We start from the raw sequence: 22,959 nt of genomic DNA, 5'->3' as shown, positions 1-22,959 counted from the left end.
GTGCTTCTGAGAGGGCATGCATGAGATTCTTCGTTTCATATCCTCTGGTTCCATTTTAGATTGTGGTCCTTTCATAGTACTTACGTATATATATGTATGTATGTATTTTTTTTATGGAGGAAGAAGCTTGTCTTTTTTAAAAAATTAATAGACTTTGTTTTTAGAGCAGTTTTAGGTTTAGAAAAAAAATTGAGCAGAAAGTAAAGAGAATTCTCATATACCTCCCTCATCACTACCACCACTACTATACACACACACAGTTTCCCTTTTTATTAGGAATTTGTAAATCCCTGATGACATGTGATGTTGAGCATCTTTTCATGTGCTTATTTTCCATCTGTATATCTTCTTTGGTGAGGTGTCCAGATCTTGTGCCTTTTTTTGAGTTGTTTTCTTATAGTTGAGTTTTAAGTGTTCTTTGTATATTTTGGATATCAGTCCTTAATTAGATGTACGCTTTGCAAAGATTTTTTTCACAGTATGTCACTTGTTTTTTCATTCTCTTAACAATATACTTGAAAAAAGTCAATTCATTTGAGGCTAATTCATTAGTACTTACTATGTACTAGACTGAGAATCAAAAAAATAAATGAGATGCTCCAGATCTTCTGGGATCTCACAGTCTAGTGGGAAAAACTGACCCATAAAAAAATAAGTACAAACATGGCATAGTAGCTGCTATAACACAGGTACATACAGCATAGACTGGGGAACCAAGGACAGAATGGTCAACAGTACCTGTTGTGGGGGAGAGAGATTTACAGAGGAAGAGGCAGCTTGTGTTAAGGCAGGAAGCTTGAGATGTTTAGAGTGCAGTGTTGCAAGAGGGGAACAGTGAGAGATATGGCTAAGAGAAGCAGGAGACAGATCATGGAGATTTTGATCAGATAAGCATACATGATGAGACTTGGATTTCAGAAAAATTACTTTGGCATCAGAGTGAAGATGATTTGGAGACGGATTAAACTGCAAGACCAGGCAGGAGATGAAAAGAGTGCCTGAACTGAAGCATGGCCATGGTTTCGATATGGAGGGGATAATTTGAGGAAGGAGGTAGTGTCCCAGGTCTTACTGATGGGTATGGGGGTGGCAGAGGGAACAAGTTGGTAATCAACAATCGACTGTTGCCTTTTCTGCTTCTCCTGAATGTGTTTTGCTATAGCTGAGGAGTAATATGTTGTCTTCTTAATTTCATTCATGTTCATAATTTTAGATAATTCCTTTTGACAATACAAATTAAAAGTCTGTGGAAATGAGTTCAGTTTCCTATTTCCAGGTTATGTAGCTTATACAAAGTTTCAATAGTCTTGCATTAAGGTGTGTTCAGGTGATTTAACAATATCAGTTATAAACACATCTACAAGGGTGTGTATCCTGGGTCATGACATAAAATGTATTTTTTAGGTTTAGTGAATGAAGTTTGAAAAAGAGTATAGTGAGGATGTTTATTATTGTCTAATAATGATGTCCTATATCTACTGTGTTAGCTCACAAAATTTCTCTCCTACTTATGTACCTGGTAGACTGAAGTGGTACTGGCTTTTAGATTGTCTCTCAACTCATCACTCTCAGCAAATTGCTTCATTTTGTGGTTTGTATTATTGTTAATCATTCTGGTAAAATATTATATCTTGCCTCACTTTTTCATAAAAATAGTTAACCAAAGAACCAAGCATTTGTACTTTAAGAATGGCAAAGATTCTTCTCTTTAAGAGGAAACAAAGAGTAAGTGAAAGAGTTTCCTGTTTTTTTTCCTTTTGGCTGAGGAAGACTGACCCTGAGCTAACATCCGTGCCCATCTTCCTCTACTTTATGTGGGATGCCGCCACAGCATGGCTTGACAAGCGGTGCATTGATGTGTGCCCGGGATCCGAACCTGCAAACCCTGGGCCGCTGCAGCAGAGTGCGCGCACTTAACAGCTTGTGCCACCGGGCTGCCCCCCGCCCAAAAGTTTCCTGTTTTATACTAGTTATCAGCTTCCTAGCTTTTATGGCCCCCTGGGAGGCATAGTCAAACTCTAGTTGGCATTGCATTGTATGGTATCTTTATGTAAAAGAATCCCAGGGGAGGCCAAACCAAGACAGGAGCTCAATTGTCTTCTTTCTTTGCAGCCGTGCTTATTTTGGATAAGATTCCTAGGGGACAGTAAGTGAGATCACCAGGAATTCCACTGTTACCACCTGGAACATACAACTTTTTCTTCCTTGGATGGTTTCTTGCACCCCAACAGGGCTGAGATTGGTTGTCAGACAAGTTGCTTCATTAGACTTTCATATATTCAGAGGGTGACTGCCTATCAATCATACATATTCCATGTGTCACCATCATTAGGATGGCAGTCAATAAGGATACACCTTCTCTAGAACCAGCCTCTGAAGTAATTAAAATATCCAGCCTCAAGTCTCATTTCCCCAGTCAAAACTATTTGATAATCTAGTCATTGGGTTTCCCATCTGATTAGTATCATTGCTTGCGAAATCTGAAATACTGATGGCAGCGCTTGGTGGCATCTCCCCTCCTGAGGAGATGGTGGTTTGCCCCAGTAGGGTGAAAGTTGGACAGTTGCTCAATTATAGGCCATTCCTGACTGATATCTCTTGTCCAGCTGTACTTTTTCCTCTAGCTTCACCTGGAAAAGAAAAACAGAATGGCATCACCACCTGCTGGACTATGAGGCAGGTGTGGACTTTTAGAAGGCATGAAAATCTGATTTTAGCTTATCTTCTTTCTGATGCACAAGTGTAGTTTAGGTTTAACTGAGGATGCCAACACTTATTGCCACACCTCTTCAGTATTGTCACTGTCAGTCAGACCCAGGTCCTGCTAATTGGAATTGTTTTTGCTGCCTCATGTCCTACCATGTTTCCTCCAGTTGCACAACCTAATTCTTGCCTACCCCGTGGACTACAAATTAATAACAGATTTAGACTACATAGCATTGTTCCCACTGGTGGTCCTTTGCCTCTTGAGTATGGTCCCTGTTTAGGACTTCTTGGATCTCTGTACATAGGACCTTGAACTTCTCAAGGTGATAATACCCTTGGATAAACTCAATGGCATTTGCTGGGTCTTAGAAGAATGTCTATGCTCACATTTTCAAGAACAACATGTAAAGAGGAACTTGGACCAACCAGCAAGGATTACTTGGAACTCATAGGAACATGAGTCTTGGCTTATGATAGACTATACAGTGACTACTATGCAATATTTACTTTAACCAATGTCAAAGCTCATATAGTTCCAGGCTTTGGCCATCCCTGAGACCAAACAAAAGCTACAATTGGAATCCTATTGCAAAGAAAATGCAGAAAGTTGATATCTTTATGCAGATTATGTATAGTTCACCCAGAATGGACCAAAGTCTTTTCATGTCGTTATGAGTATGAAGTGAGGTAGATATATAGAAGCTGACTGGCATTTCTGTGACTGGTGAAGATCTTAGAAGGGATGACATAATATAGGAGACATTCCTTGTGATGAACCCCATCATCCCTTCTCATCTCTTTATGTGATTAAAAATTAAAGGTGTTTGAAATTACAATCATGGTAGGCAAGATTCTGTATCCTATGCCACATAAATATATATATATGCATATATATGTATGCAAATATATATATATATGTGCAAGATAGTAGAAAACACTATCATAAGACAAGACAATTACTCTGTAAGGAGAGCACCATCCATTCACGTATCTCTGAGATTAAAATGGAAAGATGTAGAGAAATTGCAATTGCTAGTGGAAGCTTCCATGCAGAATGTTGGGTAAGGATGGTCAAAGGAGATCAGTCTAGCTAGATCTTCTCAGAGATAGACTTGAGAAGCTGGGTAAGGAGATCAGAAAAACAAAGTGGAGACAGATGGCTCTTCTTCAAGTCAGTAACATTGATTTCTTTCATTAAAAGGGTGAAATAGCAAGATGTAGCAGAAATATAGAGAAGTCATCATATATCACATAAAGACTACAGAAGTACATCTGCCACCCACCCCTTGGAATAGACCTTCACCTACCACTCCCTTTATGTGAATCAGTAGGGGATACCTAAAGCCGTTCCAAATGCTGGTGGGCAACTAAGATGTGCAGGGAACACAGAGGGTCCTAATCTAACAGAAACTTTTCTGCAGTTTTCTTTTTAAATCTGTATGACTTTTTATAAAAATTAAATATTGAGTAGATTAGAAGAAGAATTGTAAAATACGTGAGGCTTTGAAGAAAAATAGTATGACCAATACTTAGTATTATTACTTGAACATTACCTTTACTTCTGAGGCTCCCATGTGCTCCACCCTGATCCAACTCAAAGGTAATCACCACCTTCAATTTTGTGTTTATTAATCCCTTAGTTTTCTTTATAGTTTTATGATGTTTGTATCTTTAAACGATACTTTTTAGTTTTGCCAATTTTTGAATCTTATGTAAATGAAAACATTTATTTTTTTTAACTGATCAAAGTTAAGTTTTTTTAGCTGAATGCAAATCTTATGTGTGCATTCTACTTTAAAAAATAACATCTTTATGTGGTATGATATACATACCATACAATTTACTTATTTAAAGTGTACCGTTCAGTGGCTTTTCGTATATTCACAGGGTTGTACAACCATCACCACTATCTACTTCCAGAACCTTTTCATCACCCTAAAAAGAAACACTGTCTGTACCCATTAGCAATCACTCTCCATTTCCCCACCACTGTCTCCACTTCCAGCCCTAGGCAACCACTAATCTACTTTCTCTCTGTATAGATTTGTTTATTCTGGATATTTCTTATAAATAGAATCATAGAATATGTGGTCTTTTGTGACTGGCTTCTTTCACTTAACGTAATGTTTTCAGAGTTCATCCATGTGGTAGCATGTATCAGTACTTCTTTCCATCTTTATGGCTAAATAATATTCTATTGTATGGATATACCAAATTTTAATTATCCATTCATTGACATTTGAATTGTATCTGCTTCTTGGCTATTATGAATATTGCTGCTGTGATCATTTATGTACAAGTTTTTGTGTGCATGTATGTTCTCATTTTCTTGGATACATATCTAGGACTGGAATTGCTGGGTCATATTACAATTCTGTTTCTAAGCTTTGAGGAAAAGCTGGACTTTGAAAGTGGCTACACAGTTTTACAATCCCACCAGCAGTGTACAAGGGTTGCAATTTCTCCACATCCTCACCAACACTTGTTTTTATCTGTCTTTTTTTATTACACCCGAGAACCAAACCCGGTCCCCCAAAGCAGAGCGTGCTGGACTTAACCATTAGGCCACTGGGGCTGCCCCAAACTTTTTTAGTTTTTTGCTCATGCTTTTGGTGTCATATCTAATAAAACATTTTTTATTAATTCTTCTGCAATTTGCTTTTTTACTCAATATTTTTCCTGATAATTCATCTATTTTATGTGTTGGGTCACTGTAGTTCATTAATTTTCACTACTTTGACGTATTACATCTTATGAATAGTCCACAACTTACTTATCCATTCTACTGTTACTAGACAATTTGATAGTTTCCAGTTTTTTGCTAGTACAAACAATGCTGCTATGAATAGTCTTGTTTTTGTCTCCTGGTGCATATGTAAAGAGTGTCTCTAGGATAAATGTTCTCAAAGTTGGTCTACAGACCCCTGGGTAAAGGTCAAAACCACTTTCATAATAGTACTAAGATAGTATTTACCTATTCACTGTGTTGACATTTGCACTGATGTTGCAAAAGCAGACAGGTAAAATTGCCACCCCTTTCGCATTAATAAAGTCAGTGTCACCAAACTATACAACTAGTATTTGTATTCCTCAACACCACGAGCTAGCAGGAAACAAGAAAAGCCAGTTTCAGTAGGGAATTCCTTGATGAAGCTGTAAAATTATTAGTTTTATTAAATCTTCACCTTGAATACACATCTTTTAAATACTGTTTGACAAGTTGAGAAGGACACAGAAAGCACTTGTGCTGCAAGTGAAACCACTTAAGTGATTGAGTTGTGAGCTGAATCTGCCACTTTTTTCATAGAACACCAATTTACTTGAAAGGATGATTACAGACTATGGTCATTAAGACCTGGGTATTTGGCAGACATTTTTCCAAAAGTGAACTTAGTGAGCCTGCTGCTTTAAAGAAAACAGCTTTGTCACCTATCATGAAATTTGACCTTTCAGGAGAAAATTTGAATTTAGGAAAACCTGTCTCTACCACTTTGAGCTTGACAGCTTCCCGAAACTTGGACTTTTTTTTTTTTTTTAAATGAAATCAGTAGTGAATATTAACTAATGTGATTTTTTGATGTTGCATAGTGAAATGTGTCAATACATCAATTCAGGATTCAGCAAATGCTCTCAGGAAACAGGCTGGATGCAGGGCTCTTCTTACTTGCATTCCCGCCTTTACTCAGTCTCTGACCTGAAAATTTCTTTTCTTTCTTGTCAGGTCATCAAATGCTTTTAGAAGATATTTTATCCAGGAGTTTTTGTTGTTTTCAGTGGGAGAATTGATTCAGGTACCTAGCCCAGAAAAGAAAGCCCATCCATTTTTACATATCAGTATTTAATGTATACATATTTTGGTTTAATTTTGTTAGTCTAACATGGGGGGCTATTAATATAAAATCAACATTGATCCTCTTACAACCTAGCTTTTTGTTATCAGTCACCTTCATGTTTTCTGGTTGTTGATTCCCACATTTATATTTCCAGCCCTCATGTCTCATCTGAGATTCAGGTTTGTAGCTCTAACTGCCTACTTGGCATCTTCACTTGGATGTCCACTAGGCACTCAAATTTAACATGACAGAAATTGAAATCTTGATTTTTCTCCCCAAATCTGCTTTCTCCCCAGCATCCTCTGTCTTAGTAATTGGCACCACTATTGATCCATTTGCTTAGGGACTAAAAAACCTGGAGTCATTCTTGTCTGCTCTTTTTCTGTCCCACATTCTACTCATCAGCAAACTCTGATGCTCTACCTTGGAATGTGTCCTGCATCTGACCATTTTCATCATCTGCACTGCTCCCACTCGAGTCTAAGATGGTCATCTCTCCTCTGGATGACTACAGTAGCCTCCTAGTTAGCCTTCGCTGCATCAGTGCTAACACTGCCTACAGTGGATTCTCCATAGAGTAGCCAGGACGATACTGTTAAAGCTTAATTTAGATCATGTCTCTTCCCTATTTTCAGCTCCCCAGTGGCATCTCATAACACTTAGGCCCTGGCTACCTCTGTGACCTCATTTTCTACTCCTCTTCCCCTCAGTTGTTTGGCTGAAGATGAAGCACCCGCTTTCACTGTAGTTCTTGGCCTTCACCGTTCCCTCAGCCTGAAGCTCGATTCACTCCTTCATCCTCAATCAGGTCTCTGCTCAAAGACCACCTATTCCAAGATGCCTTCCCTGACCAGCCTATTTAAAATATCACCTCCCTCCTCATGCTCAAATCTTAGTCTGCTTTTATGCTTCATAGCATTTATCATTTATTTTCTGATTCACAACTAGAATAAATGCTCCTTGACAGCAAAGACTTTGTTATCTTTGTTCATCTTTGCCCAGAACTTAGAACTCTGCCTGCCACAGAGTATACTTTCAGCAAACATTTGTTGAATGAAGTTGAGTGACTGAGCCAACAGCAGAAAAGAGAATAAAAGCTTTTCTGTGATCTTTGGAGTTCTTTTCAACAAGGTACTCAGCAGATTTATTTCACCTTAACAAAGTGACACCTATATTATTAATGCCTAATATACATCATTTTTGAACATACATAGGAGATATAGAGCTTAAACAGATTGGTGAAACTGACTTTAATTTTCAGTGAGATTTTATTTCATTATTTATCAATGATCAATTCTTAGAACAAAGTTTAAACATAATAAATCTTTTATACATTTACTTTATATCCTGTATGTGTACCTGCTGACACTTGAGGTTAAGGTGTCTATTTTTTCTTCTCTGACAGGAAATCCATACTATGTATGATTTAATAGGTTTTTTTAGAGCACAGAATTGAACATGCCAGGAAAATCAACCTTATTTGTTGTCCTTTATTGGAATATATAGTCCATTACATTTAGTGTAATTACCGATCTATTTGAGTTTAAATCTACGACTTTTTAATATACTTTCTATCCTGCTTGTTGTATATTATTTTTTCTCTTCTTTTGGGTTTTTAAAAATTATTCCATTCGCCTCCTCTATTACCTTGTATGTCACTTTGGTTAATTAACATCTAACATAAATAATATTTTTACCAGCTTCTGAAAAATGCAATGATCGTGGAGCACTTCAACTCCATTTACCCCTTCCTACATGTGCTATTTAATTCTATGTGTATTTGAACACCCACAATATATTATTTGTAAATATTTATTTAGATTTATCTATATAGTTAACCTTTCCATTATACTCCATTTCTTCCTTCTTCTCCCTGATCCACCTAGAGTCATTTTACTTCTGCTTGAAGAACACTCTTTAATTTTTCCATTATTGCAGGCATGCTATATTAATTCTCTCAATTTCTCTTGTTCTGAAAATGACTTTATTTTGAATTCATTAAATTTTTTCAATAAACTTTATGAAGAATAAATAATTTCATATTGAGGGATCTATTTTGCTAGAAAAGGCTTCTAGGTTGTCAGATGTTTTCTCTCAACATCTTGAAGATATCATTCCAATAGTTTCTGGTTTCCATTATTGCTGTTGAGAAGTCACTTGTTAGACTTATTTTTGCCCCTTTGAAGGTTGTCTTTCTCCTGTAGCTGCTGGTAAGGTTCTTTATCTATGTCTTTCTCTTCAGCAGTGTTCCATTGCCTGTTGCTACATAACAAACACTTCTGTGGATAGATTGTAGTTTCAAAAGATGACTACAACAATAATCCCATCTCACATGCTCTTCTAGAACCTATCAGGAGATAGAATCTATATATACTTTCCTTGCACCTGAGCTCTTTGTGTCTGCTTCCACCAACAGAGTACCATGAAGTGGTACTATGTGAATTCCAAAGCTAGGTCATTAAAAAATGCCACATATTTCTGCCTTCCTCTCTTAGGACATTCATTCTTTTTTTTCCCCCCTCCCCAAAGCCCCAGTACATAGTTGTATATCCTAGTTGTAAGTCGTTCCAGTTCTTCTACGTGAGCCACCACCGCAGCATGGCAACTGACAAGACAGGAGGTGTGGTTCTGTGACCAGGAAGCGAACCCGGGCCACCAAAGCAGTGAGCTCCAAACTTTAATCATTAGGCCATCAGGGCTGGCTTGGGACATTCATTCTCCAAACTCAGATATCATGCTGTGAGGAACCTCAAGCAGCTTGTGAAGAAATCCATGCCCTCAGGAATCACAGCTATTGTTAGGACTAGGTGACAGGTGGAAGCTGGAAGGGCTTCAAGGAGACTGTTATTGAGAGTCTAAAGGGCCCCACAGAGGGTATTTTGAGGGCTTAAAGGAAAGCAAGACAAAATTTTTGGAAGCCAGAGGCAACATCTGCAGTATAGTGGAAAATGGGGATTTATACCTAATGAATTCAATGATCTAGCTAAGGTGATTTCTCAGTGGGGGATTCAAAGTACCACCTGGCTGCTTCTTGCTGCCTAAAATAAAATGCAAGAGGAAGGGGTGAGCTAAAGAATGAACTGTTAAATATGAAGGAACCAGGACTTGCCAAGTTTGACAATAATACTGTTTCTCATTCCCAACCTCTCCAGATGGCAAATTATTCTTTAATTTAGATAGGACCTCATACCAAAGTCAAATGCAGGGTAGGTCTGTGGGACGTCCTTTGTAAAGACCTCAGAAAGATTCATGGTAGTGATTCATAGAACATTTCAGACTGAAAAAAGTGCCTCTAAAGACTTTAAGGTGTGCCTAACAGATCCTGTCTATCAAATAATAGAGCTTCTGGGAGTCCTAAGGGTGTTGTCCTGCAGCATCCTCTCAGGGAACCCAAGGTAGAGATGTTCTTATCTCAAACAGATTTGTAGTGTGTATTTTGTCTAATGGAGTGAACTCCACTAAGATTTTTAGAACACATATAGTTCTTAAGAGAATTGTTCTGGTCGAAGCACTATGAGCTTGAACTAAAAGAGAGAGAGTGCAAACTAAAAAGAGACCTTTGGATTCATAATCTTTTCATCCAGGAAACAGATTGAAGAGGCTTTTGGTTGCTGATTCAGTTTTCTTATGGAAAAAAAAGGTTTCAACCCAGAGGGTGAAACTAAGAGCTACCGAGAACAACACACAGAGAGTAAACTGAGCACCAATGAAAGAATTAGCAACAAGTTCTTAGATGGATTTCAAAATTGCTAGGGGCCGGTGACTGTTTTATGCCTCTCATTTTCCCCATTTTTGAACAGGAATATCTACGACTTATCTTTTACCTATCCCACCACTGTATTCTGGAATATGTATATGCAAGTATCGTTAACCTGTTTCTTTATTTCACAGGTCTTCAGATTGAGAACAATGATATTCAAAGAACTATATCCAAGACATTGTACCTGAGAAGCCTCATCTGTACCTAGATCTGATGTAGATGATGCAATCTGGCACCTTGAGCTTGAGCATGAGGCTATAATGGAATGAGACCTTTGGTGGGCATTGGAAGAGTGATGGGTATGCCTTACCTGTGGGAGTAATGTGATCCATTGTTAGCAGGAAGGCAGATTTTCCAAAGATGGTTACAATGTTTCTTGTTCCATATGGCCTTCTAGAACCTTGCCCATTTCCTTTTAAGAGGTAGGCTCTATGTTCTCCTTGAACTTGGGTGGATCGTTGTGACTGTCTTGACCAATTGAATATGGCAAGAATGATGCTATGTAGCTTCCAAGACTAGGTCAAAAGAATGCCATGGAATTGTGCCTTACTCTCTTGGGATGCTTACTCTTGGAACTCAGCCTAGGTAGCCAGTGAAAAGGCCCACGTGGAGAGAAGTTGAGATCCCCTATAAGCTGCAGTCCTGCCTGAGTTCCTAGCTGACAGCCAATACCACCCTCCCTACCATGTGAGTGATTATCTTGAAAGTAGATCCTCTAACTCTCCGTAGAACTGCCAGTTGGCTACATTGCCATGTAGCCAATGCCACTTGGAATAGAGATGATCCATTCCTACCAAGTCCTTTCCAATTTGCACTCTTGAGAGAATACATGGTTGTTTTAAACCACTATGTTTTGGGGTGGTTTGTTACCCAGCAACAGATAATGCAACACACCCCAAACCATAGTCTCATAAAATAACAATCATTTGTTTCGCTCACAAATCCACAATTTGGACAAGGCTTTACAGGGACCCCTCTTCTCTGCTTCAGGATACCTGAAGCCTTTGCTGGGAAGATTCAAATGGCTGGCCGCTAGAATCACCCAGAGGTTTTTTCACTCAGATATCTGGTACCTGGGCTGAGATGACTCAAAGGCTGAGCTCAGTTGGGACTACCACAGGAAGGGCCTACAGTTGGCCTCTGCATGTGTTTGGGGCTTCCTCACAGCATTACAGCTTGAAAATAGTCAGACTTCTTACATGGTGGCTCAGGGCTCCAAGAGCAAGTGTTCCCAGGAAGCCAAGTGGGATTATCATGGCCTTTTATGACCTAGCCTCTGAAGCCACATAGCATCAATTCTGCTTGACTCTACTGATTGAAGCAGTCAGAAGCCCATTCAGATTTGAGGAGAGGGGACATAGATCTCCCACTTCTTGGTGGGAGAAATGTCAAAGAATTTATGGCTATTTTATAAAACTGCAACAAATGGTATTTCTGTGATACGTTAAATATGGTATTCTTTATATTTATCTTGCTTGAGGTTTATAGTTGTTATGGGTTGAATGGTTGGATCCCCCCCTCCCCAATTCATATGTTGAAGCCGTAACCCCCAGTGTGATGGTTATTGAAGGTGGCACCTTTAGGAGGTAATTAGGTTTAAATGCGGTCATGAGAGTGAGGGCCCCAGGGCTGATTAGTGTCTTTATAAGAAAAAGAAGAGATATGAGAGCTCTCTCTTCCTCTCCCATTTGAGGACATAGGGAGAAGACACTGTCTGTAAGCCAGGAAATGGTGCTCAAGAGGAACTGAATCTGTTGGAACCTGGTCTCGGACTTCCCAGCTTGCAGAACTGTGAGAAATAAATGTCTATTGTTTAAGCCAGTGAGGCTATGGTATTTTGTTGTAGCAGCCCGAGCTGATTAAGACAGTGTGCTTCTTGAAAATGTTTCTTGATGTCTTTGTCAGTTTTGGAAAATTCTCAGCTATTATCTCTTCAAATATACTTACACAATGCTTTGTAGCCCTCATGTCAAGGAAAGTGAGGAATGATGCCTCAAAGGATGTCACACTATGATTTTCCAAAGTCTATTCTTAGATCCAGGAGCAAGAGGGAAAATAGGTCATAGTCACTCACCTTTGGGACAGAGTTTAGACTTAACTATTCTAGAGACAGATACCTCTTTCTTTACCCTAACTACTCCTCCCAGAGGATTCTTCTCTGATCTCCACAAGACAAAGGTCATTTTGGCTTTCCTTATATCAACACCTTTCTGTATACTTTTGCCCAACAAAAATTCTACCCTGCTATCAGTAGTTGAACCAGTAGCAAACATTGGATGGACATTCTCCCCAGTGATGGACCATTAACCCAGTATTTGTTCAGCTTTAAATTTCTTCTATGGCTGAAAGTTTCAAGTAAAAGAATCTAGAAGAAAACACAAATTTTAACAGCAGGGATGCTTTTTACTTTTTGTGTTGTATACCTTTAATTGAATCTTCTACAATAGGCCTGTCATAATAGTAAAACTATGAAAAATTACTTATTGCCAAAAGTTACCTAAAATACATCATTAATACCAATGACATGAATTTAACGTTATTCAGGGGACAAATGATTCACATAAGATTATTAAACACTAGAATCTCACCTTGAATCTCTCATGTCAACAACAGACCAATGCATTACAATTTGGGGGAAGCTCTCTTCTGGGTACCTCCAAGATATTTGCAGAAGAAGGTTAGAATTTGGTTCCAAGCATCTACCTGGGCCTTAGAATGAGCCCTGGGCTCTCCACCCCAGAGCACAGGTTTGTTCACTAATTTGTGCAGGGAAGCTGGGCACAGCGGGAAGTAAGGAGGCTCGATGTTATGCCCAGTCCCAGGGTAAGAGATGATCTGGGGTTTTTCCTTTCCATGGGCCTGTAAGCGTTCAGAGGCAATTTGGGCATAGAACTCACTCCTCCAGTTACGGTCATCCTGACCAACGATGAAGAGGATGGGCCCCTGGGCCTTCTCTATTGGAATCACGCTGGGGTTCTCACACCCTCCTACAACATCATTCCGCATATCCACAATGTCCAGGAGGCCTGAGAAAGCTACCTTGATTCTCCTCAGATCAAGTCCCAATGCTGGGATGCAAGTTTGCTTGTAGCATACATCTGTGTTTCCACAGACCCCAGATCCATTGATGGAAACTGTGGCTGAGACGTTCTTCAAAAATGAGGCCATGGAGAGACAAATATCTGCCCCTACAGAAATACCCAGAAGCCCAATGCCTGGGCCTTTAACCTGGAAGAAGAGAGAAGAGTCAAGGGTCAAGAAGCTACCCAATAGAAAAATGTTTTTCTAAATGCAACTAGAGATGCTGCCAGCTTTAATTTGTGAATTTGCCATAAGAGAATCAATCTCAGCTGACAGAGTTTCTTCCCACATAAAGAATGTCTGGCCGAACACACGGCAAACAAATCTTCAAGTCACTGGAAAATTTGGGAATTGGTTACAAATGTTCCAGAGAATCATCTACTAGAGCATGCTGAGTCATGGAACCTGTCAAGTTCAGGGCCTCATTCAGGTGGGCATGATCAAAGTCTCAACGTGGCTGGGTATCCAATGAGTGGAACCAAGTTCTATTCCAAGAAGTGAATCATTCATCAGACCTCATCTAAATATATTGGCAAATGATTAACTTTATAGAAACAAAGTAAGACTTCAGAGTCCAATTAAATAGTTCTTAGCTTCCTAACTGGGGGGGGGGGGGAGGGCAAGTTCTGTCTGATCAAAATCTCAGAACATACTCTGATGTCAGCAAATTAAAGATAAAAAACAAGCATGCAAAGCTAATAAATCAGAAGCTCCATTTGCAGAACAAAAGGAATTTTAATATTACTAAATAATTCCTTTAAATAAAATATCACATGGATTTTATGATTAATTCTGCATTATTAATCCATCTGATAGAGAAAGTGGAAACAGGCACCTAAAGCCAAGGAAGTCTCCAAAAGAATCTCTGTGAGAGAAGAGTAGAGCAGCATCAGTGCACCTGGCACAAGTGAGTGCAGAGCAACAACCTCTCTGGAGATATTTCTAGAGAGAATGATACAATAAAGGACATCAGGAGAACCTGGGGGTGTTGCAGCATGTAGCACAGGGCTTCTTCAAAGTAGTCCAGGTGTATGCCCTCCAGTTTCTTGGGGAGATCTTCAAAGTCATAATAAGCCAGAGCCAACGTGGCAAAGCCATGGCCGGCCAGAAGGCTGGCTCGATACTCCAACAGGCCCCCTCCAACACCAAAGATGTCAATGATTCCTGGGAAAGGGCCAGGTCCTAGAGAGGGGAGTAGTATTGAGAAAAGGCATTACACAATTCAAAGCATTTGCTTTCATTTTAGAGATCTAAATTATTTAGTGGGTTCCTGTAAATCAAAGGAAAGAAAACAGCTCCCTGAGTCACTATTGAAAAAAGGATAAAAGTTCCCTGGGGGCAGGAAAATCTACAGTGTACATTCTCATTGGTGAGTTTACTTCCCCACCCCCATGAGATTCTGTGATAAATTCTCTGAATGGTTCGAAGAATCCTTAGGTGTAAAAGAGAGTAACAAAGTCTTTCCTTAATGACTACATCATGGAAGGAGGAATTGCACTTTTTAGTGCAGATTCACGGTGTTCTGTGAGGGGATTGGACACAGAATTAAGAATCTTGAAACAAAGCTTTATGAGGTGTAGCATCAACCCTTGGCTTTTTGTGTACTGATATTTCAGATGTTTATTTAGTGAGAGGTAAGAAAAAGAAATACCCAGAGATGGGTTTAGGTGAGGAAGGCAGTGAAGTCAGAAGTCTGATCTGTGGTAGAGGAATATGAAGAAGTGCAGAAGGGGCCCAGTGTACCCAGGACACTAGAGAAAGGCGACATGGCAATAGCTTCCTTGACTAGTTGGGCCGATGCCTGCAGAGATCTGTAGGGTAGAGGGGACAACATACCTACTGACTCTGACCCATTTTTTTAATCTGCGGAATAACAGTACCCACCTCATTGGGATAGTATAGATATTAAATAAGATAATGCAAGCAAAATGCATATCAAAATCCTCTCCCTCTTTCGGTTGGGCGGCCACTGATTTAGTCAATGTCAGATTCTCTGACCTTGTTTCTGAGCCAAACTCCCCTGAAGCAGTAGTACCAGAAACCCCTGGCGGCCAGGGCACAGGCTCGCGTCCCCCCAGCAGCCCAGGCTCACCTGGCGGCAGGAAGAGCGTGGCGCGCACCCGGCCCGCGCGCACCGGCTCCCGCCGCACCCCGGGCCCCAGGAAGTCGCGCTCGTGCACCGCCCGGCCCAGGAGCCGCCCGCCCTCGGGCTCGTGGCCATCGAGCACCTCCAGCTCCACGGCCAAGGGCGTCTGCACGTCCCGCTTCAGAAACCGCCACAAAGTCTTCTCGGGCTCCAGGGCCCAGAGGAGCCCCATGGGCTCGAGCCCCGCGAAGCTGCCGCCCAGCGCGGGCGCGCGCTCCAGGTCGAGCTGGCCCTCGGCGTCGGCGCGGTAGCGCGCGTGGGCCCGGAAGAGCGCGCCCTTGTCGTCGCGCAGGGACGCGCGCAGCGTGACCAGCTGTCCTGCGGTCAGGCCGCGCACGGCGATGCGCACGGGCTCGTCCCAGCGGCAGGGGCCCGCGGGCTCCAGGATGACGGTCGCCCCCATTCCAGCTGCACGCTGCTGGGTTCCGGCCCCAAGCAGCGAAGTCGCGGGTCTAAGTCCGTCAGTCCCCAGTCCTAGGCCGTGGGGAGGGCGCCCTGAGGCCGGACAGGGTCACGTGTTCCCGCACGGAGCGATGGGTGGCTGAGCAGCCTCATGAGGCGTCTTTGCGCCTCAGACCCATGAGGTAAAATCCCCTATGGTTCTGGCTTGGGGCACGCGGGGGCGTGCTGAGGTTCCGGCTGTGGCACTGAGCTGGCAGTTGGGAAGCTTCTCTACCTGCAACTAATACCCAACCAAGTGGGCCTGCCCCCTGGTGAGTTAAATAAGACTCTATACCAGCGGAAGTTGTCTCACAAAGTAAAGTGTATTTGCAGCAAATAGGAGGCCATGAGGAATCATTTCCAAAGTCATGGTGTCCCCAAAGGGAAGCAGGAAATTTTATTTCGGTTGGGGAATGAATATTGAAAAGGAGATGCAGGTATACTGCAGATTATGGTAATGAGGCTTAATCTCCTCCTGAAGAGATCTTCTTAAAGATAAGGCAAGGTCATGGGCATAGCTCTTGTAGGGAGGCTTGGTTAGCTTCAGGGTGGTTGCTGGTTGTGTCTCCTTAACATAAAAAACAACTTGGAAAAACAGTTAAATGCTTCCAAAACCACCCTTGAGTTCCTGGACCACTAGTCGTGACAAAACCCCCTCTAGTTTTATCCTGTTCCTCATTCTTGAGGGGCCCAGGTCAAAGGTCCCGCTTCTGTAACTGCTTCCTGCTGAGCATGGGCGTTGTCATATGGACTGGTAAAGGGCAGAATTTACAGCTAATCTGTAAATAGGTTTGTGGGTCACCAGAGGCATAGCCCCAAATTGTTCGTAACAACCATTTGTAGTATTATAGCCTCAACGTGTTTAGGATCTGGGCATACTCCCACCCCCCCGGATTCCACTAGCTCTTCATAGTCTAGCTACTGGGTTGCCCATTTCTCTGATGGACCTAGTCTTGCTGCCCAGGAACATGCAACCTGCTTGTAAGCATACTGTGCCTAAATGGTATGGGGTTGGTTAGGATCCAGGGCAGAGCCTGGGGTGGATAGCCGGTCATTACTTATCTGCATGGTGTCACCGAAACAAGAGTTTCAAATCAGAGAGTGTTTTGCAGGAAAACTTGGAGTCATCAATTGTCTGTGACGATCTCTCTTGATGTGCAGGCGTGGGCGCCTTTTTTACCCACGTGTGGTGGGTCCAAGGGTTGACTCCTTAGAAAAGAATCTTCAGCAATTTTGATGCTATCATCTCATGGTCCTTTTGAAACTTAAAGAAGTTGCATAGTCCAGAAGCTGAGTGGTATATTGTTCCATCTCACTGAACACATTTCTTAGTCCTGATGACAGATCAGTTAAGTTCGTTTTAGAAGGCGGTGATGCAGCTGGGCTCCCAAAGTTAGACCTATATTGTGGAAGCAAGCAATCGGATATTTAATAAGAAGCATTTCTATGGAAACAAAAGAAAAACAAGGTTAATGGTTGGCGTGAATTATAAACCAGTTTCTGAGTTCAGAGGACAGCCAGTTAAGAAGATTTCTAGATGTCGGTGTTGAAGCATCTTTTGCAGCTTAAAATGTCTCTGATGATGTCACGCTGCATTCGGGTATCTTTCTGAGTGGCTTACACAGCAATAAACAAGAATCTCTGAAGTTTATGTCAAGTCCTCCAGCTTCAGTTTGCAAGGCTTCAGGAAAAAGTGCAGGTTCAGTTCTCAATGATTCCAAATGAAAATGATGGGAAAATTGAAAATGTTAGTTTAGAGATTTGTAGCCAGATAGTTTAGGAGATTAGAAGAATTCAGGATCCAGTGCAGTTAACATATATAAAACAAAAAACCTCAAAGACAATTAACAGAATTAGAATCTAATATCCATGAATGTGTACTATAGTTTCTATTGGAACATAATTTTTCTCTCTAAAATCACCCTCATTTTTACCAAAGATAGCCGAATTAAGACTAATTGGTTTGCAAAATGTCTAGTTTCAGTAAAAGTTGATTCAATTATTTACATAAGTGCAGCAAGAATAGCAACTGATCATATAGGCTTTTTAAAATCTGCTGTGCTGGAATTCTTCATAAGGAATCTCAGGTTGAACTTTAAAGGCCTCTTGAGGCCAGGAAACCCAAGCCAAGGACTTTGTCATCAGACTTTGCCTGCAATACCTACAGATTTGGGTGAATTCCTGTCTTCTTTTGAGGTTCCCCAAAATATTGAGGATTCAGGCACCTGCCAGATAAGTGACTTGCCTTACTCACCTGCATAAAATTCCTTGGAACTTTTGTAAACAAGGTATCAGGCCAATATTTCCAAGTGGCTTTATTCCATAAAGTCCAATCCTGGTCTGTCAAAAGCTGTTTGGTCATATCTGAGTGTATACATGTTTTTCTCAAATATGATATTCCAGTCAAAGCTTTGGTAATATAACCAATGTTTCCAGTGTCTTGTCCTAAGGAGAACAGATTCTTATTGAATTTATGCAAATAACTATATTGCCATGAAAACAATACTCACTCACTAAGAATTTCCAAATGCTGGAGGGATCAGGTAGGAAGAAAAAGATAAATGTTCCAATTCTGCTTACAAAGTTATAATTTACCAAATTGTTATAAGTCATAGTTAGCTTAGGAGCAAAGAGAAAAGGTTTCCTTAAATCTGGAAAAAAAAAGTCAAAAAAATCAGCAATATTTCAAATGAAAAATCATAAAAATTATAACAATCATCCTTGGTTCATTTAGTCCTGTATAATCGATTCTTGATCTTAATCTTCTGTTAGCAGTTTTATGGGGCCATTAGTTTCTTCATTAGAGTTTTGTTATTTCTTACCTAGTTCAGTTTTATAATCTGGAAGTTTGTCACAAATCTGTATTCTAGAGTAAGCGCCACAGTCATTTCCATGAATCTCTCTGAAGATGAAAACATTTGCAAAAGCATCAGAATAAAACAATAACTGTCTATAAACAACAAAAGATTTAAAAATGACAATTAACCAAGAAACTTGGTTATTTCTGTGACATACAACACTTCAAAATAATAACCAGAATTATGACTGATAACAAGGACAGATCAGAATTTTAGGAATGTTATATGATTTTTTGTGTGTGTGTGAGGAAGACTAGCCCTGAGCTAACATCTGTTGGCAATCCTCCTCTTTTTTTTTTGCTGAGGAAAATTGGCCCTGGGCTAACATTCACGCCCATCTTCCTCTACTTTATATGTGGGACGCCTGCCACAGCATGGCTTGACATGTGGTGCATAGGTCCGCACCTGCAACCCCGGGCCGCCAAAGCAGAGCGCAGGAACTTAACCACTATGCCACCAGGCCAGCCCCATGGAATGTTATATAAATTTTAAAACACTTATATCAATAACATTTACCCACATAATACTGTAAGTGAGCATAAGTGAGGCCATCTTGTTACACTAAATGGCCCCAGCCACTCCTCTGTGTGACTACTCCCTGTTCTGCACGTACTCCAAAAAATTCACATGCTCTACTGATTTATGGCCTCTGCTTACATATGTACTCCCCAATAGCTTGATAAATTAAAACTTTGTTCTATGAGTTTGTCTCCAGGAACAGGCTGACCACAGGCAGGAAACACTCCTACAAGGTATCCATCACAGCTGACAGAAGAATGGAACAATGTAGTGCCTGGAGCCCGTCATGTCTGGAAACCAACATCCCTGGACCTCCTCCTTACTGCCCATTTTCCCTATGTAACTGCGTCAAGATTCTGTAATCTTTGAACATGGGTCTTTGGGACATTATTCACCTGTCTTCTGATTTGCTGGCTAATCTAATTAAACTTTGTTTCTTGATCTCTAACTCCTTGTGACTGATTGGCTCAGATTGCAGTGAGCAGAGGGAGCCCATTGCTCGTTATCAAATTCTGGCAACCCAGATGGGACAAACCTCTGCCCAGGGCTAGTCGACTTGGAGGAAGCTGTTTTGGGATTTTTCCCTACAGCTGCTGGGCGGCCTTTTTTTTTTCTCCTTTTTTCCACCTGGGAAATTCTCCTTGTGTCTTCCTCACTTGCCAACTGCCTCTAATGTTTCAGTGATCGGGAAATGGAAGGACTGGATCATAAGATGATGAGCTTGCATCTGCAGCTAGGTGAGTCATCTGGAGTGCGCCTCCCGGGTACTATATTCCTTTTTCCTTGTCTGGGGGCTTTGAGCAGGCCAAGGTCCATCTGGTTTGGGTGCTGTTGTTTAGGGATAAAGAAAAGTACAGACTGCCTAGTATATTAGCTGGAAGACTAGTCTCTGGTTTTTTTGTGATGTGCATGCCTGTATGGTCTGTTCTTCTGTTGAGTGTGTGTGTTGTTCCATTAGTCCGTGTGCCAGTTTTTCTCCATGTCAGAATCCCACAACATACTTCCAGTGCTTGTTACATCCTCAATGGGGACATGAAGTTTGTGACCTTTTCTGTCAAGTGTCAAGCCAGTATTATACACCTCAATGCGGGCACTGCTATTTGTGTGTTAACCCTTGGGCAGAAGCCATGAGAACACAGCCCGACCATCTTTTCCCCCTCTTTGTTTGTCTTGTCCAGTGCCTTCTTCGCTGTGGATCATGTGGAAGTTAGGTTTGGGCTTAAAGTAAGCTGAACTTTGACTTCCTACAAAATAGAAACTTTCTACCAGGCACTTGACTTCCTACACTGGCTTTGGGAAATTAGATCTTACCTCTTGCCTCTTTGACTTGTTTAACATTGGTATGAGAACGGTACGCTTGGGTGGAGTGGGATTTGCATAAGTCCCATAGTTATCCGGAAGCCCAGAGTCAAGCCCTGCACCCTTTTCCCAGCCCATTAATTGCCAGACACAAATTTTATTGCTATGGGCACCACTCTGTCCATTCCAAAAAAAGGGTCCACTAGGGTACATGCTGGCCAATTGGGCTGATTTCAGTTATGAGCCCATGACAAACAAAAGGGTGATCTTTTACTGTAATGTAGCCTGGCCCCAGTATACACTGGCTCAGGAGAAAAATGGCCCCCAACCGGGACACTCAGTTATGATATGACTTTATAGCCAAAATTGTTCTACAAGAAGGAAAGAAAGAAAAATAACATTCCCTATGATTTTTTTGTGAGGAGGATTAGCCCTGAGCTAACATCCATGCCCATCTTCCTCTACTTTATATGGGACGCCACCACAGCATGGCTTGACAAGCGGTGCATTGGTGCACGCCCCGTATCCAAACCTGCGAACCCCGGGCCGCCGAAGCAGAGGGCAGGCACTTAACCACTACACTACTGGGCTGGGCCCTAAAAATTCCCTATGTTTAAGCATTTATGCTGCTATATCTAGATCAGGGACGAGGGGACAATGGACCGAGGAGTCTCCCGGATCCACCTCCTCCCCCCCTTTTCCCAGGCCAACTGCTTGTCCAGGGGAAAATGCCTGCAGGATTGCCAGGTCTAAGAGAGGGACTGTCTCCTTCTTGAACCCAACAAGGGACACAATTCAGTCAGGGGGCCCTTGCCAGAGCAGGGCAATTTCCACTGCGACAATATCCCATAGGCATAAATGGACAATGCAACTGGTTGGCTTCATTTGGATGGACTCTCCTTTCTCTACCTTGGATCTTTTTAATTGAAAAAATGTTATATGCCTGAATGCTCTGTTCTCCTCCTGGGACGAAACCTTCTATGTAAATTGAATGCTCAAGTGACTTTTGCTCCAGGCCAGCTAGAGGTGCAAGTGCCCTCAGAATACTTCTTACAGTTCCAGATGGCCCTGCTAGGTGTTCAAAGGCCACCGCTGGACCCACTGCCACTGGAGATTCTCAAGGAGGTAAGACCGGACATGTGGGCAGATGGGAAGCCTGGGAAAGCAAAGAACGTCCAGCCAATACATATACCCTTGAAAACCCAAAAGATAAAGCCTAGCCTAAAACAATGTCTGTTAAAACAGAATGCTCAAAAGGGCATTCAGCTAATGCTGCAGAAATTCCTGGTGGCAGAATTAATCAGACCTGGCCAGTCACCATAAAACACTCCTATTCTCTCAGTCAAAAAAACCCCCCCAATTCAGAGGAATATCAATTTGTTCAGGACCTTCGTGCCATAAATGAGGTGGTTCAGGACCTGCACACTGTGGTGCCCAGCCCTTCCACTTTACTAACCAACATTCTGGGTGATTACGGGTGGTTTTTCAGTTTTGCACTTAAAAGATGCATTCTTCTGCATACTGCTCCCAGAAGAATCACCACAACTCTTTGCCTTTAAATGATGTGACCCAGACACTCAGTACAGTATGCGGATGACTCACTGATAGTGAGCCCAACATTATGAGCAGTGTCTGGCCAACACAATAAAAGCCTTAAATCATTTGATTGAATGTGGGTATAAGGTCTCACCAAAAAAAAGCACAGATCTACAAACAAAAAGTTATATACTTAGGATTTACATTATCAAAATGCAAGAGAGAACTGCTGCCAGACCAAATAAAGGGCTATAACATGCCTAAGCCCTCCCACCACCCAGTGACAGCTACAAGGATTCTTGGGCATGGCTGGTTTCTGTCGGATTTGGATTCCTAACTATGGTCTCATAGTAAATCTCCTCTATGAGGCTCTAAAAGGCCTAGACCGGGAGCTGCTAGAATGGACAAAGGAGTATCAGGTAGGCTTTGATACCATTAAGAAAAATTTAATTTCAGCCCCAGCCTTGGGAATTCCTAACTTGGACAAGCCTCTCAGCCTAACAGGTACAGAAAAGGTAAGAAGTAAGCTTGGGGGTTTTAACGCAAAAACTGGGCATAACCCCCAAGCCAGTGGCTTATTTTCCCAAGCAATTGGATCAGACTGTCAAAGCCTGGCCCCCCTGCCTCAGGGCAGTAGCTGCTACCTGTGACATCCTGCAGGAAGCTGAAAAATTCACTCTGGGCCAACCCACCAAGGCATAAGTGCCACATCAGGCACTTCTATTATTAGAACAAAATGGGGGATACTGGGTCACTTCAGGAAGGATGGGCAAATACCAA

At 41.6% G+C, this 22,959-nt stretch overlaps 1 protein-coding gene and 1 long non-coding RNA gene across 3 annotated transcripts in view; one reads left to right on the top strand and one right to left on the bottom strand.

Moving 5' to 3' along the window:
• The window catches only part of LOC131420913 (uncharacterized), a 29,097-nt gene extending 16,947 nt beyond the window's left edge, over nucleotides 1-12,150 (top strand). The window contains exons 2-3 of the long non-coding RNA XR_009223712.1: nucleotides 10,431-10,598; nucleotides 11,993-12,150. This is a non-coding gene — a long non-coding RNA (uncharacterized LOC131420913). The remainder of the gene's footprint in view (nucleotides 1-10,430; nucleotides 10,599-11,992) is intronic.
• The window catches only part of LOC131420905 (peroxisomal succinyl-coenzyme A thioesterase-like), a 202,085-nt gene continuing 190,985 nt past the window's right edge, over nucleotides 11,860-22,959 (bottom strand). The window contains exons 2-5 of one of the 2 annotated variants that reach the window (XM_058567299.1): nucleotides 18,790-18,869; nucleotides 15,473-17,366; nucleotides 14,360-14,562; nucleotides 11,860-13,527 (exon numbers count right to left, since the gene is read on the bottom strand). In XM_058567299.1, the coding sequence (XP_058423282.1) occupies nucleotides 12,922-13,527; nucleotides 14,360-14,562; nucleotides 15,473-15,929 (1,266 nt within the window). In that variant the 5' untranslated portion in view covers nucleotides 15,930-17,366; nucleotides 18,790-18,869 and the 3' untranslated portion in view covers nucleotides 11,860-12,921. Of the gene's footprint in view, nucleotides 13,528-14,359; nucleotides 14,563-15,472; nucleotides 17,367-18,221; nucleotides 18,390-18,789; nucleotides 18,870-22,959 lie in introns of those variants that run through there. The other variant, XM_058567298.1, reaches the window with a different exon arrangement.

Source organism: Diceros bicornis, chromosome 24 (assembly GCF_020826845.1).
Source record: "Diceros bicornis minor isolate mBicDic1 chromosome 24, mDicBic1.mat.cur, whole genome shotgun sequence".
NCBI lineage: Eukaryota > Metazoa > Chordata > Mammalia > Perissodactyla > Rhinocerotidae > Diceros > Diceros bicornis.
The sequence above is the reverse complement of the archived record's forward strand: the minus strand, read 5'-3'. Positions and strand labels throughout refer to the sequence as shown.